Source organism: Juglans regia, chromosome 12 (genome assembly GCF_001411555.2).
Source record: "Juglans regia cultivar Chandler chromosome 12, Walnut 2.0, whole genome shotgun sequence".
NCBI classification, from domain to species: Eukaryota; Viridiplantae; Streptophyta; class Magnoliopsida; order Fagales; family Juglandaceae; genus Juglans; species Juglans regia.
The window spans coordinates 28,588,634-28,603,873 of record NC_049912.1 but is presented as its reverse complement, the minus strand read 5'-3'; the positions used below and the strand labels follow the sequence as shown (position 1 = coordinate 28,603,873).

The following is a 15,240-nucleotide window of genomic DNA, read 5'->3' as shown; positions in this document are numbered from 1 at the left end:
TATTACTTTTATAAAATGTTTTCCAAAATTATTCCTCATTTAACATATTATTATAAAATATATTATGAAAAATATTGTGTATAAATTATTTTCGTTTTATGAGAGAGAATTTGCCTTGTTGAGATCGAGAGAGAGATCGATCCGGAAGACGTTAACTTTGATATAATTTCTAATGGTTCATAAAAAAACTTGAGTTATGATATAAAGTTTTGCATTAAAAAAAAATAATGCAATAATGGATAGAATTTTCTTTAAAATATTAAGAAACTTTAAGAAGTAAACGTCTCATTCACGACTACAAGGACGTTAAGAATATCCACAGCACGTTAACGGACAGAACGTGAACGGCCTGAGGTATGCAATCAAACAAAATTCTTTAACAAAGATTGTAACGTATAGCTTGAATTCAATGCTTCGATTCATTTTCTTTGGAATATTGGGGAGAGGATATTCGATTGCCGAGACGATAGCTCCCAATGCGTACGAGACTAGCTACGTTTAGAGCCAGAATACTTGGAAAAATGAAACCGACCCTTTCTACAGAGAGAAACTCACACGGTACGAGCATTTTTAACTTGTAGAATCCAGAGCGAGAAAGTCGTCACTGGGTTCGCTTCCAATTGTACGTGTTCCAAGTCTCTCCTTTCCTTATCTATTGCCTATCTTATCACTCTGTAAGTCTCTCTCTCTCTCTCTCGTTTTTGTTGTGGAAATATCGGGTTTGGATTTTTAGTGATTTAATTATTTATTTGCGAATTGTTTGTTTGGAATTTGGAAAAAACAAAAAAAGAAAAATGGGGTTGATTTCGGGGATTTTCATGGGGATGATATTCGGGATTGCATTGATGGCCGGATGGAAACATATGATGCGGTACAGAAGCACCAAGCGAGTTGCTAAGGTATGCTAATTACCAATAGTTGGAAATATTCAAAGTTTTCAAATATTCGGAAAGCGTACATGAAAGACCAGTGGACAACAATTCAAATATATCTTGAAATGATTATTTTGTGATGCGTAAATTAGTACAAAATATGGGCAATCCTTGTTACTTCTGGTTTGAGATACATTTTCAGGTGTATGCATTGTAATTATCATTTTACTACTCAATGTAAAAGATACATGTGCTTGATTTGTGGTTGTAACAGTATTTTAACCTGAAGTCAGTGTAATTCCTTGATAATACACGCAAGAAGCCAATTATTTGCTGACTACATGCCGAGCCTAACCTCAGGCCTGTTTATGAGAGCCAGTTGGATAAGCATATTTACTATTTAGACCTGTGGGAGTTGGCATTTCATACCTGTGCTTTGAGCCTTTGATGTATTGGATATATCATTTCACTTGGTGTAATAATCTTTGATATGATTCTTTTCTTTTGTAGGCTGTCGATATAAAACTTCTTGGATCTCTTAATCGAGATGACTTGAGGAAAATTTGCGGTGAAAATTTTCCAGAATGGATATCTTTCCCCCTTTTTGAACAGGTCGGTTCTTTTTATATGTCTATTATTCATCATTTTGATTATTCCATTGTCTACCAAGGCTTGAAATATTTTTTTCAACTTCTTTTTTCTTTTATATAATGAACAAAGAGGACACAAGAAATCATATGATTTGCTTTTATTTGGCACGTGTCTGTGCAATTTGGTGCTTACCATGCTAGGCAGTGTGTTCATTTGTGAATTTATTATAGGGTGGCTCAATTTTATGCAAATTTCTTTACGTTATTGGTCTACTTATGCTATACTTTGTATCATGTTCAGGTGAAATGGCTGAACAAGCAACTGAGCAAATTGTGGCCATTTGTTGCAGATGTAAGCCTCTTTTCTTGCTACTATACTCAGATAAAATGTATATTACCGTAACAAGTTATTCTAGGATACTTTTTCTTGGTCAGAAGGTAAAACAACCAAGCAGATGTTAAGTTTGGCACCATTGCTGCACTTTGTTCCCTTCATTGCTTTTAGCATTGTGGCAGTGAATTTGCTATATCAGAATATATCTTTAAGTCTCCATTTGTCTTGACTGAAATTTTCTTGGAATTATTTAATTTTCAGTTTGATCAAGTTAGGTTTTCCAAAATGAAGTATGTATTGTTTTATACTAATTATAATATTTTTTATTAGGCTCCATAGTCACATACCCCTTGGATCAAATGAGGCTTTATAGAAGTATTTTTGGGGAAAGGTTTTGTGAAAACCTCAAAATTTGAAGATGCTTGTAGAAGCTTGAGTTATAAAATCCAACATTTCTTTTTAACTTGTCATGGTGCAACCTAGTAGTCAAAGGGCGGATATGGAATGAGCTGTAGACTCAGACATCTTCGGTTCAATTTTGCCCTAGGGGTTCCTCTGGACTACCTGATACACAGCTCTAGCAGTTGGTGTCGTGTATTCGAGGTTTACTACCTAGGGTTGGGTTCAAAGGACCCTGCCTAGTGAGGTTCCACGTCATAATAAATAAAATGAAATCCACCATTTGTTTGAAGATTTAGATGTAGAAGTGAAAAGAAAATGCAAATCTTGTAAACAAAAGCCAAGCCATTGGTAGAAGGTCACTTTCGATGGTCCTAGGATAGAGGAGGAGGCCATCATGAAGTGGGGAGGGAGATATTATGTATTGCTGAGGAAAAGAGAACAGATAAAATTCAGCAACTATAGTGGAGGCTTTATTTATGAATTATTGTGGATTTTTTATTCTCAGGCAGCTGAAATGGTGATAAAAGAATCTGTTGAGCCACTTCTGGAGGAATACCGACCACCTGGAATTACTTCACTAAAGTTCAGCAAATTGTCTCTCGGTAATGTGGCACCCAAAATTGAAGGTATGAACCGTTAATTAGCTTTTAGATCAGGCCGCAAATTGCTTGCCCCTCATTCAGTTTAATAAAAATTAAATCTTCATTAACTAATGAACCTTTAAGATGGGTATTTCTTATCTCACAAATTCAATGTAGAAAACCCACTTTCATGTTTGTTTTTGCTCCCACCACCTATCTTGTTGCCCATTTCTTTTATTCCATGTGTTTTCCATTTGCTTAAAACGTTTTTACTCTGATTGTCGAACTCAGCCTAAGGTGGCTTTAAAGTACGGGGAATTATGGAGTATGATGAATTATTTGCTAGGCAAGGCCATAACAAGTAAGATAAAAATGTTTGCATGAAGAGCAAGTGCTTTTCTGATTAAATGGGCCAATTTTAACAAGAAAAATCTATTTGTTAGATCAAAGACCATGATTTCCCAAGGATCTATAGTACATTTTAATCTTTTGTAGGAAATTATGACTCAAGGATCTATAGTCCTTGAAATATATTGTTTTTAAGATACACTTACAGTTTTTAGGGTATTCATGATATGCATGTTTTTTTATTTCTTATGATAAATGGCGGGCTTTTTTTCAATTATGTTTTAGTTCTCCTAAATTTCTTTTCTTGAAGTACTAAATTTTCGTCGGCCAAGTGGCTTTTATACTACATTTGCCAATTGTAACTAAATTGCTACTATTTTCCCATATATTTATTTCAATAAGTATTGTCAGTATATATTTCCTGTTCTCTTTAAATTGTTCAAGGTAGTTGTTAGACTTTTATAGTCCATATAACATAAAAATTCAATCCGTATTATACATTTTTTCCATGTTATGTGCCTGTACAATTGCTTAATTTGATGCAGGTATTCGTGTTCAGAGTCTTAAGGAAGGCCAAATTACAATGGATATTGATTTCCGTTGGGGTGGTGATCCAAGCATCATTTTAGGCGCTGAAGCTGCTCTTGTTGCTTCAATACCCATTCAGGTTGGTACATGAAGCACTTTGAACTGTATCTTTTGGATTGTATATTGGTTTATGTTTACAGCATTATGTTTACTTATATAAAAAAATTGTTTATAGCAAATGAATTTATGGAATATGAGAGTATTGAATTAAGTTACTGTTATGATACCACCTGCCACAGCTGAAGGATCTTCAGGTTTTCACTGTTGTTCGTGTTATCTTCCAACTTGCTGAAGAGATACCTTGTATTTCTGCTGTTGTTGTTGCCCTACTTTCAGAGGTACTTCAGTGAAGATTCTTGCAAATATACATGGTTTTGTTAAATTGTTCTTGGCTTACTATAAATGTGCTTTACTCTGGTTCGTGCATAATTTTCGCTAGTGCTGAACCTGTACAGGTACCTACTATTTATTTATCTGACCGAAAGCATTTGTTGATATATTTCTAGAGTAGACAATATCCTTGTATACCATGCATATCGCAATGTTACCAAGGGGCAAAATCAATTGCTATAGTATACTGGGAATGACTCAAGTTTGACAAAGTAGGAATTGGAAGTTGAGGTGGTGGTCAGTTTTCTACATTGAAATTTTGAACCATTTCTTCTTATTGTAATGATGATTATGACATGACGTTATGAATGCCATTTTCAATTTGCAGGGAGTTGCCATGTCTGACATCTTTGTTTATGAGTGTGATCTCTAATATTTGTTCCATACAAATGATCAAAGTATATTTTCTGTTATATGTAAAAGAAATTTCATTGATGATAAAAAATAAAAATTAAAAAAAAAAAAGGCATAGCCCAAGTACACGAGATGTATACAAGAGAACTTTGATCAATTTCTTAACCTGTTGTAAAATTGACTGATCTGCACTGCGAAAGTTTTTGCAAAAGATAGCAATTTGTTGGCTTCTGCACTGAAAATTCTAGGTTTTGATTGTTTTTTTCTCAACACAATGCACAAACAGATATTGTGATTTTTTCTCTCTTCCCCCCACCTTTTTTCTCCCAAGATATTAAGCTTCAATTTACTATTTCTTATGATTGGAGATTTGCTGTGAGATGACATCAAATGACATGATGAGTTTCTACCACTTTTATCATTAGTTGATTTAGAATGGACTAATGTCATATACTTTAATCAGCCAAAGCCTAGAATCGAGTATAATCTGAAGGCTGTTGGTGGAAGCTTAACAGCTATCCCTGGACTTTCAGATATGATTGATGTAAGTTTTGTTGTTGTATCGAACTTATTCTTTCAATCCTCCTTATTGATTTTGCATTGCCACTTAGGCTCACTCATTATGCGGTTACACTCTCTTGTAGGATACAGTGAATTCAATTGTCACGGATATGCTCCAATGGCCCCATAGGATTGTTGTTCCAATTGGTGGTATGCCTGTTGATACAAGGTAATTATGTTGTTGTTTTGGTCTTTGTTTGTTAAGAAAATTTGAGAACAAAAGGAGTGGAGAAAGAGGCTCATAAGTGTGGGGCCTAAGCCCACACCAAACCCTTAGGGTACCTTATAAATTTATTTATTTTTCCTTACCTCAAAACTCCATGTCGTGGTATATCAACTTGCAAGCAAAACTGTGTAAAATGTTTATATCAGGAAGGAAGAGAAAGGAAAAGAGAGATTGAGTTCAAAACTTGGTCAACAAAGTTTTCCTGTCAATACTCTTTCTCCTATTCACTCGATTATGGTCAATATATTCAGTGTCTATAATAGAGGTTATTTCCTCTGGTGTTCAGTACATCTAAATAATATTCTCTCTCTCGCTAGTCAAGTGTGATGTTTCTCTTTGTTTTTTATGCAGTGAATTAGAGCTTAAACCACAGGGAAGGCTTACCTTGACGGTTGTGAAAGCGAATGATTTGAAGAACATGGAAATGATTGGCAAATCTGATCCCTATGTTATTGTGTACATTCGACCTCTATACAAGGTCAAAACAAATGTTGTTGAAAACAACCTCAATCCTGTTTGGAATCAGACATTCGAGTTAATTGCAGAAGACAAGGAGACACAATTCCTTGTGTTTGAGGTTTTGAATCTTGATACACTAGCACTCCTTTTTTTTTTTTTTCACTTCAGCCAAATCTATATGTGCTAATTCTGCATGAATCTAAAATTGCCGGGATAGTATCATAATTATGGTGCGGTGTTCTGTGTTAGTAACAAACTATTTTGCGGTTGATTTTTTTTTCCAATATAAATTGTGTGAAAAATGCATCTTTTTCCTCAGAAATTTTCCTAATATTTCCAGAGTTGTTGACCTTTGAATTGTCTAAATGTTGTTTAGAAAAAAAGCTCTTGCATGCAACTGGAATTGAACCTTCGTAGTCCCCCCCCCCCCCCCCCAAAAAAAAAAAAAAAAGAGGAAAAAAGCAAAGTGATGACACGTGTACACTTTATAGAAGAAAATCGATATACCCATTAATTAAAATGTTTGTATATTCACCTTTTTTGGGATTATGAGCATATAAATATTATTAGAAAAAAAGTAATAAAACTTTCTAGTGTATGTTTGTAATGGCAGCTGATGTGTAGTGAAAGGGTAGTGGAAATAAAAACAACAAAGTATGTTGATAACTCTGACTTTTGAGATCCTGAAATTTGGCATTTTTAATGAAGGCTGGGAATGGATTGCGGATATTGCACGAGGACCCGAAAAACATGACTTAAATCAAGTTTCAAGAGATGCTATGAGAGGTGTCACAGGACACATGCATGAAGAGTCACTATTTCGTGGACGTACATTAATCATCGTAGATACCGTTTTAGTCTTTTTTAGATGCACCTAAGTCAAATTTTCACGGCTCCAAATATAGCATTTTCTTTTGTTATTTTCATGTATTCATCCCCTGCCCTTTCCCGCCGTTTCTCCTGTATCTGACCCAGGATGTTTTCTGCCTTTAACCTGTAAATCTCATGCAACTGTACATTTATAAATGTTCATGAACTCTTCTAACAGGTTTGTGATAAGGACATTGGACAAGACAAGAGACTGGGAATAGTAAAGCTACCTTTGATTGAGCTGGAAGCTGAAAGCATGAAAGAGTTTGATTTGAGATTGCTACCATCACTGGACATGCTGAAAATAAAAGATAAGAAAGATAGGGGGACTATTACAGTGAAGGTAGACATCTGATCAAAAAATTTTATCAATTGATGACCCCGTGAGTGTTAAAATTTCTACTGTGAGCTTGATGATAAAATGCGATAACTTTACTCTGCTTCTCATTTCTATCAATGCAGTGTCATCATGTATGCATGACGTGTAAATTCCCTTTTTGCCATGTATTTTTTTAAGAGTATTTGTATTTAAGAAAATTTTGATGTATGACTTTCAGGTTTTGTATCATGAATTTAACAAAGAAGAGCAGTTGATTGCTCTAGAGGAAGAGAAGAGGGTCCTAGAGGAAAGAAAGAAATTGAAACAAGAGGGAGTCATTGGGAGTACGATGGATGCACTCGATGGAGCAGTATCACTGGTTGGGTCTGGTGTGGGAATGGTGGGTACTGGTATTGGTGCTGGGGTGGGGCTTGTGGGAACTGGCATTGGTGCTGGGGTTGGGCTTGTGGGAACCGGCGTTGGCAGTGGAGTTGGGATTGTTGGGAGTGGCCTTGGAGCTGTGGGCAGTGGACTAAGCAAAGCAGGAAAGTTCATGGGCAGAACCATTACAGGGCAATCGAGCCACTCCAGGAGGAGTGGCTCCACAACTCCAGTGAACAGTGTCCAAGAAAATGGTGGTGCCAAGCCACTGTAGTCTTCCTGCAAACTTGCTGCCGGAGTATGTGAGCTGACCTGGTTTGTGCGCTTTAATGACTGGATAGACAACATATTTTCCTTTTTCTCTTGTTACCACGGTATCTTCTCCAATTCTACTCTATCTGCTGGCATGGAAAATATGCACAATTATTGGCTATTTTCTAAATTCAGCTGTCTCATCCCAGATTCCCAAATGGGTTCCGGATAACAGGATATGCATTCTCTCGAATATAGATTCTCTGTAATTTTTTGATCCAGATATTTTATTTCTTTGAATGATTGGGACAGAAAATCCGGATTCCAGAGAGAGAGAGAGCGCTATCTATGGCAAAGAATGTGGCCTGCAGCCCGTGGCAGTCACCTACAGCTTTATGAGCCGAAAAATCCATTCCAGCTTTTGTCACCAACACTGAACATCTATACTACAGTCCAAAAATAAGAGGCCTAAGCAATATATGATCATATGTACACACAAACATAAAATAAGATGGTTCCATCAGATGGAATAGACCATTTGTAAATTTTTTTCTTTATTTTTAAATATTTTTAAACATTTCAAATATTTTTTTTTAAATACATAAATTCACTAATAGTCACTTTTTTAATTATTACAAAAAAATTATTTATAGGTTTGTTTAAAAATTATATATAAGTTTTATTGGTAGGATGTATAGATTTGTTTAGCATTTTCATATATATATATATATATATATATATATATATATATATATATACTTTACATCTTAAAAGTGGCTATAAGGTAATGAATAGTAATTAGTATTTGACACTTCTCTGCTTTTTTTTCTATTTTTTCCATTTATGCCTCCACTTTGCTTGGTCTTATTATATTTTTTTCCCTTTTGAAAATTTTGGTTTTTTTCTCCTTTTTTGTTTTGTTTTATTTTATTGATATGTGTTAGTACGTCAGTCATATTGTGTCAATGCCTCGTTTGTTTTCACAGTTATTCTCATCTCATTTCATCTAATCTCATTCAATCATTATAATTTTTTTAAGTTCTCACACAAAATAAAATAAAAAATTCAACTTTTTCAAATCTAAACAAAAATAATATTAAAAATATATATTTTAATAATATTTTATTCAACTTTTAACCTGAGGAGTAGCTTAGCTGGTCCAGCCTTGGATTTGCTCCTCAATGGTCACCAGTTCAAGTCCCTTAGGGCCACTAGAGGTTTACCTGGTCATTAACTTCAAGGTTCTATAGGATTAGTAGAGGTGCACGCAAACTAGACCGAACACCTTTGATTATAAAAAAATATATATTTTATTTAACTTTTAACTTTTATCTCTACTTATCTGTAAAAACAAACGAGGCAATGGGTAATCTGTGTTTTTATTCATCCGTGTGAGTAGTTGATGTTTGGTGTGTTATGTCGTTTTTACCCTTGTATTATGTTTTTTGTGTCAGTTTAAGTAAGGGTTTATTTATCTTTTGGCGTAAATTGATCAAATGTAGCAAAGGTATTTTAAGCACGTATATATTACTTAAAATGATGGCAGTCCTAAAATTCCATATATATATATTATCTTCACCAATAATATTATATCACGACTCTAGATATAATTGATGTCCTTACTTCAAAGCAGGTATATGTTATTTTTTTAGTGAAAATTGAATTAATCCTATATGTCATGCGTATTTAAGTTATATTTAGCTTTCACGGCCTACCCGGGTTGTTTTTCTGCTTCAATATATTAAACTACTCATTAATCGGTTTTGAGTAAAAAATCATATTATTTTTATCTTTTGTAGACGTTACTAATTTCTAAAAAGAATTAGCATGTTGCTTCATTGCTAGTATGTGTATATATAGATATATATATATATATATATATAGAGTTATGCTACATAAAAACTTTACACCCTTACACACTACTTAAAAATATATGATTTTATTTTTTTATCCTTATATTTTATACTTCAATTCAATATGAAATATGAATATAAAAATATAAAATTATATATTTTTAAATAGTATACAGAGTGTGAGGCTTATATCTAAAAATTTTCATATATATATACACACACGTATGTACAGGATAGTGCTAGTTTGACCAGCGTACTTCTAGTGTAAATTTTTTTTTCACGTAAAGGTTCTGTGGGTGTGCACATACATAAGGTAATTGCAGAAGAAAAAGATTAACATATTAATTTTTATAATACATTACACAATTATGTTTTTAAATAAAAAATAAATAAAAAATTTTATAAAAATAACATCATTTTATAAAAAATAATCTCACTTTAAAACATATGTTATGAAATATATTATATAGATATCATCGCCCGTTACAAAATAATTACTATAATTAATGGCCTATAAAAATAATTACAGCCATTAATGCGAGAATTCTTCATAGCATTTATATATATATATATATTATGAAAAATTTTATTTATTATTTTTATATTATTAAATATTTGATATATAGATAATGTGTAAAAAATTATTTTAATTTAATAAAAATAAAAAATCATATGTGTGGAACGATGAATACGTGGAAAATATATAATAGTGTTCGGAGAAAACGACGAAGCAGGCCTCGGAAACATCAGCCTCAGAAGTCAACCCCCGGCAAGCGTGGGTTCGACTTCTTTTGTTGAGTGAGTGAAAAAGCTGGGTACGAGTGGGACTCACGCGATCTCAGTTTCTCTCTCTGTTTTATTGTTTGACCTCTTCCTCTCAGAAAGCTGCTATTTTTTATTTTTTTTTGTTATCATTCAGAAAGCTGCTATTAGATCATTTTTATTGGTTTGGATAAATACATCTTTAAAATTTAGTTAATATTATATTTTTTTATATTTATCTATTTTATTTAAATTCAATCCCCACATTAGATTAGTTATTCACATTCTATATAATACTAAAATATTATTATTTTAATAATTAATTAATTAAATTTATTTTTATCACATTTTATAATTCTACCAATTAAATGTTAATAATAATTATATTCTAGTTAAATTAATATTAAAAAAATTATTATTAAATATTAATAATAATTATATTCTAATTAAATTAATATTAAAAAAGTATTATCAAATGTTAATAATAATTATATTCTAAATGTTAAATGTTAATTATATTCTAATTAATTTAATTTGTTTGCTTGGAGTGAGAAATTAGTATTTTAATATTTGGAGAACCAATTATGATTCTCTATATTTGGCCAATGACTGTAGCAAAAATGTAAATTATTTTGAAGATAGACAATCTAATGTAGAGTTTTTTTATACAAATTATCTAAATTTTAGATAATTTTCTCATTTAGCTAAACCAGTGAGAATGCTCTTAAGTAACGTTCTCTCTTTTATTCTTTAAATTTTAAAATGTTAGCTGTACCCAAAGTCAAAGCATTAAAATCAGATGTTTTGGATAAAAGTTAAATTCATTCAAGTATATCCTAATGGATTAGGTATCTATATAAAAGCGGGTTTAGATTAGCATCGTCTCAATTCATCTTATTATTAAATAAAATATTTAAATAAAAAAAAGACCAAGTTGATAGGTTGAGAAGCGACGTGAAATTAAAAAAATTAAAAACTGTAAAACGTGTCGCAGCCACGTCAAATAAAAAGAGAAAATAAAATGAAGAGTAATGTTAAAGAGAAATTATTATATTAATATATATTTTATATTTATTGTGTAATTATTTCTAATTGATTATTTTCAATATTTATTTAAAGAGATGTGTAATATAAATGATACTATATTATAAGTATAAAATAGATATTTTTAATAATAATTTTTATTTATATTTATTTCGAAATGAATGAGAAGAAGAATTGCATTATCCTTAAAAAAAAAAAAAAAAAAAATCTAAATATAAAGATAAACGACCTAAACTTTTGTCATACCAATTCAAAGTGTTTAATTTCCTTCACGTTTTCCTAAGTTTAATAACCAATCGCTCTAAAAAAAAAAAAATAACCAATCAAAAAGGGTTTAGTTGACAAGACTTGACATTTCCAAAGATATTTTATCGTCAAATGGCACTCGTAGATTATTAGGCAATGGACCAGTCTTCTCTAAAAAGTCATCCCTAGTGTTTTATGTGCCAATCAAAACAGGCCAGGGTTTTTATTTCTTTCACTTTTTATTTTCATTAAAATATAAAAATAATAGCAAGAAGGTTAGTTTTCACCTTTATTTTTTCTATTTATTTATTAATAAGATTATTTAAAATATTAAATTGCTGCGTCTCCTCGACCACTTTCCTCCTCAACCAGTCGGGGACTCTATTCTCTCTCTCTCTCTCTTTCCCCCGTATATGCTGTTAACAGATAACAATACTTTAAAGATGAAATAGCCCTTCCATTGTATTTACAAAAATCATGCCGTCCCGTCCATCTCCACCACCTCATGACCACCACAGTCACCATCCTCCGCTCCTCCCTATATTCCTCCCCATCACCCTATCTCTCTTTCTCATCCTCCTCTTCGCCCTCCTCCTTTTCCTTCTCCTATATCGCAAGCTCTCCCTCAACCGCACCACTCCATCCGACAACCACCAGCGCCGCTTCTCCTATTCCTTCCTCCGCCGCTCCACTTCCTCCTTTTCCTCCTCCAACCTCCTCGGCCATGGTGGTTTTGGTTCCGTCTACAAGGCCACTCTACCTTCGGGCCAGTATTTGGCACTAAAGCTCATGGACTACCCCAGCTCCCTCCAAGGCGAGTTCGAGTTCCACAACGAGCTATCCATCGCCTCCGCTCTCCACTCCCCTTACATCCTCTCTCTCCTCGGCTTCTCCTCTGACCCCCGCCGCCACAAGTTCATCCTCGTCTACGAGTACATGCCCAATCGTAGCTTACAGAACGCGCTGCTCGACAACAAGTGCTCGGAGCTCATGGGTTGGAAGAAAAGATTCGACATTGTTCTTGATATTGCCACTGGTCTGTCTTACCTCCACCATTCCTGTCACCCGCCGGTAATCCACGGCGATATTAAGCCCAGTAATATTCTGCTGGATGCTAATTTCAAGGCCAAGATTGGGGATTTCGGTTTAGCGAGGTTGAAGACTGAGGATCTTGTAGATAAGAGGGAAGGCGGAGTGGTTGAGGCTGGAGGGGACAACGGGTCGATCTTGGAGGAGACTGAGAGCGTGACGACTGGGTTCGATGAAGCCGGTGGGATGGCTGTCGATCGGTCCCCGGAGAGTTGCGAGGTTGGAATATTGGATTCAGAGGCGTCGCCGGAGTATGCGGCGGTGTCATCGGAAGCTGGGATCGATCAAGCGAGCGCATCTGAGGGGTGCTTCGATAAAATCAGCGTCGATAGCGGCAAAGATTTGGCTGGTCACAGTAGAAAGAAAGGGGGTTCGAAGAGGGATTGGTGGTGGAAGCGGGACAATGGAGGTGGCTCTGAGTCTGGTAGAGTGAAGGACTACGTGATGGAGTGGATTGGTAGTGAGATTAAGAAGGAGAGGCCCACCAAGAGTGAATGGATTGCGTCCCCGAGCTCGGTGGAGAACGATAGGTTGGGTTCAAAGATCGAGCAGAAGCAGAGAAAGAGATTGGGGTGGTGGGCCTCAGATGAGGAAAGGATATCGAGAAGGAAAGAGAAGAATCGGAAGCCGAGGGAGTGGTGGAAGGAGGAGTTTTGCGAGGAGCTCTCGAAGAAGACGAAGAAGAAGAAACGAGGGACTGGAACGAGTAGCGGTAGAGAATTGTGGTGGCAGGAGGATGGGGATGAGGAGGAGGATGTGATGGAGCAAGAGAAGAAGAAGAGGAATAGCAAGAGGAGTAGAGGCAGCATCGATAGGTGGTGGGACGGATTGAGCGGCGAGCTTAGAAGTGGGGGAAGAAATAGTCAGGAATGGAGAAATGGAACCGAGATACCCAAGAGCGGCGGTGTCAGTAGCACCCCAAGTATGAGAGGAACCGTGTGTTACATTGCTCCTGAATATGGCGGTGGTGGTGGGGGGCTGCTCTCCGAGAAATGCGATGTTTACAGTTTTGGTGTTCTGCTTTTGGTTATTGTTTCGGGGCGGAGGCCACTCCAAGTGACCGCCTCGCCGATGTCAGAGTTCGAGAGGGCCAATCTAATATCATGGACACGACAACTTGCTCGGAATGGGAAGCTTTTGGAGCTTGTTGATGTGTCCGTACATTCATTGGATAAGGAAGGGGCTATGCTTTGCATTACGATTGCACTACTGTGTTTGCAGAAATCGCCTAGTAAGCGACCCACAATGAAAGACATTGTGGGGATGTTAACAGGGGAGGTTGAGCCACCTCATCTGCCAACTGAGTTTTCACCCTCACCGCCTTCGAGTTTACCCTTCAAGACACGCAAGAAAGCCCGGTGATATCAGCTTGTTGCCTATTTTCATTGAAGGTAGAGAGTGTGCATGTTCTGTTGTCGGTCATCTCTTGTTTTGCATAACTCGATGCCTAAAAGAAAGGAAAAAAATTGTTTATATTTGATGAATTTCAGGCCTTCTTTTTATCTTAATAATAATATTATTTTTTATTTAAAAAAATTAAATTATTTATTATATTTTATACAAAAATTTTAAAAAAATTATAATAATTAGATATGATAAATTGGATGGCTTTTATATCTAAATCGAACCATAATTTCAACAACAAAACTGAACTCAGAATATTTGAATTATCTTATCTTATTTGGCCAACAAATTCCTTACCATTTTAAAATTTCGGAGACCCATCATGCGGGTGCTACTATTACTTTCTAATACAATCTTGTCCTGTGCCTAGGAGTTGTTGGGTTTAAAGAATCCAATGTTTTTTAGGTAAAGCCTAAGAATACGACATTTGTATCTTGAGATATTTGCTTATACGTAATAATAATATTTTTTGAGTTCTTATATATAATTTTTTTTAGGTTGAAATGAGTTTAAATTTTAGGTTAAAATATATGAAATAGGTTGTAATAAATTTAACTTTTTATAAAAAATTAAAAAAATAACAAGTTTCATCAACGATTGATTTGTGATTAATTAAGATGAGTTGAGTTTGATTCAACAATCAAATACAACCTAAAAAGAGGTATGGAGACATTTTTTTAATCGTATTTTCCGTTTGAAATGTTGAGGCCATCCTTGCCGATTTCATAAGGAGTTAGTGAGATGAGATGAGATAATTTTATATGAAAGTTGAATTAAATATTATTAAAATATTATTTTTTAATATTATTATTATTTTAATATTTAAAAAAATTGAATTATTTATTATATATTATATAAAAACTTAAAAAATTTATAATGATAAAATAAAATCGAACGAAACATTTTTACTGTTGAAACGGGCCGAATCAGCACTTAACTTCACTTTATGACTTCGGGGCCCCCATTCACGAGAAGTTGCTGCTACCTTTCCAAAGCTAGCTGATTTATTTATTTATTTTTTATATTTTTTGCGCTCAAGTAACATCAATTTCAGTAAGAAGGGGCAAATCTTTGGTCCCGGTCATCTTTTGGAAAGTGATTATTTTGTGACTGCATGTATCAAAGTGGCTGATCCGCTGGACTGATAAATGGGAAAACTATACTTTTATTGGATCTCAGCAACATTAATTGAGTTACCCATCTTGGATGGATTTGCACTTATTCCCTATACAACTGAAGAGAAATGATCGAAAGTTAGTTCAAAATATAAGAGAGTTTATATATAGAAAGATAAGTAATTTCTGCTTCTACCTTG

At 34.4% G+C, this 15,240-nt stretch overlaps 2 protein-coding genes across 2 annotated transcripts; both read left to right on the top strand.

Annotated features, from left to right (window-relative positions):
- The first annotated feature begins 358 nt into the window (after positions 1-358).
- Positions 359-7,808, top strand: LOC109010048 (synaptotagmin-5-like). The gene is made up of 12 exons (XM_018990755.2): positions 359-674; positions 791-899; positions 1,383-1,484; positions 1,764-1,814; positions 2,704-2,824; positions 3,673-3,794; positions 3,955-4,053; positions 4,923-5,003; positions 5,104-5,189; positions 5,598-5,823; positions 6,754-6,918; positions 7,133-7,808. The coding sequence occupies exons 2-12, from the start codon at positions 795-797 to the stop codon at positions 7,547-7,549; spliced, it is 1,575 nt and encodes a 524-aa protein (XP_018846300.1). The 5' UTR covers positions 359-674; positions 791-794; the 3' UTR covers positions 7,550-7,808.
- A 3,982-nt stretch (positions 7,809-11,790) lies between these two features.
- LOC109010047 (receptor-like serine/threonine-protein kinase At2g45590) lies at positions 11,791-14,005 on the top strand. Its single transcript, XM_018990754.2, has one exon. The coding sequence runs from the start codon at positions 11,910-11,912 to the stop codon at positions 13,881-13,883; it is 1,974 nt and encodes a 657-aa protein (XP_018846299.2). The 5' UTR covers positions 11,791-11,909; the 3' UTR covers positions 13,884-14,005.
- The last annotated feature ends 1,235 nt before the right edge of the window (positions 14,006-15,240 follow it).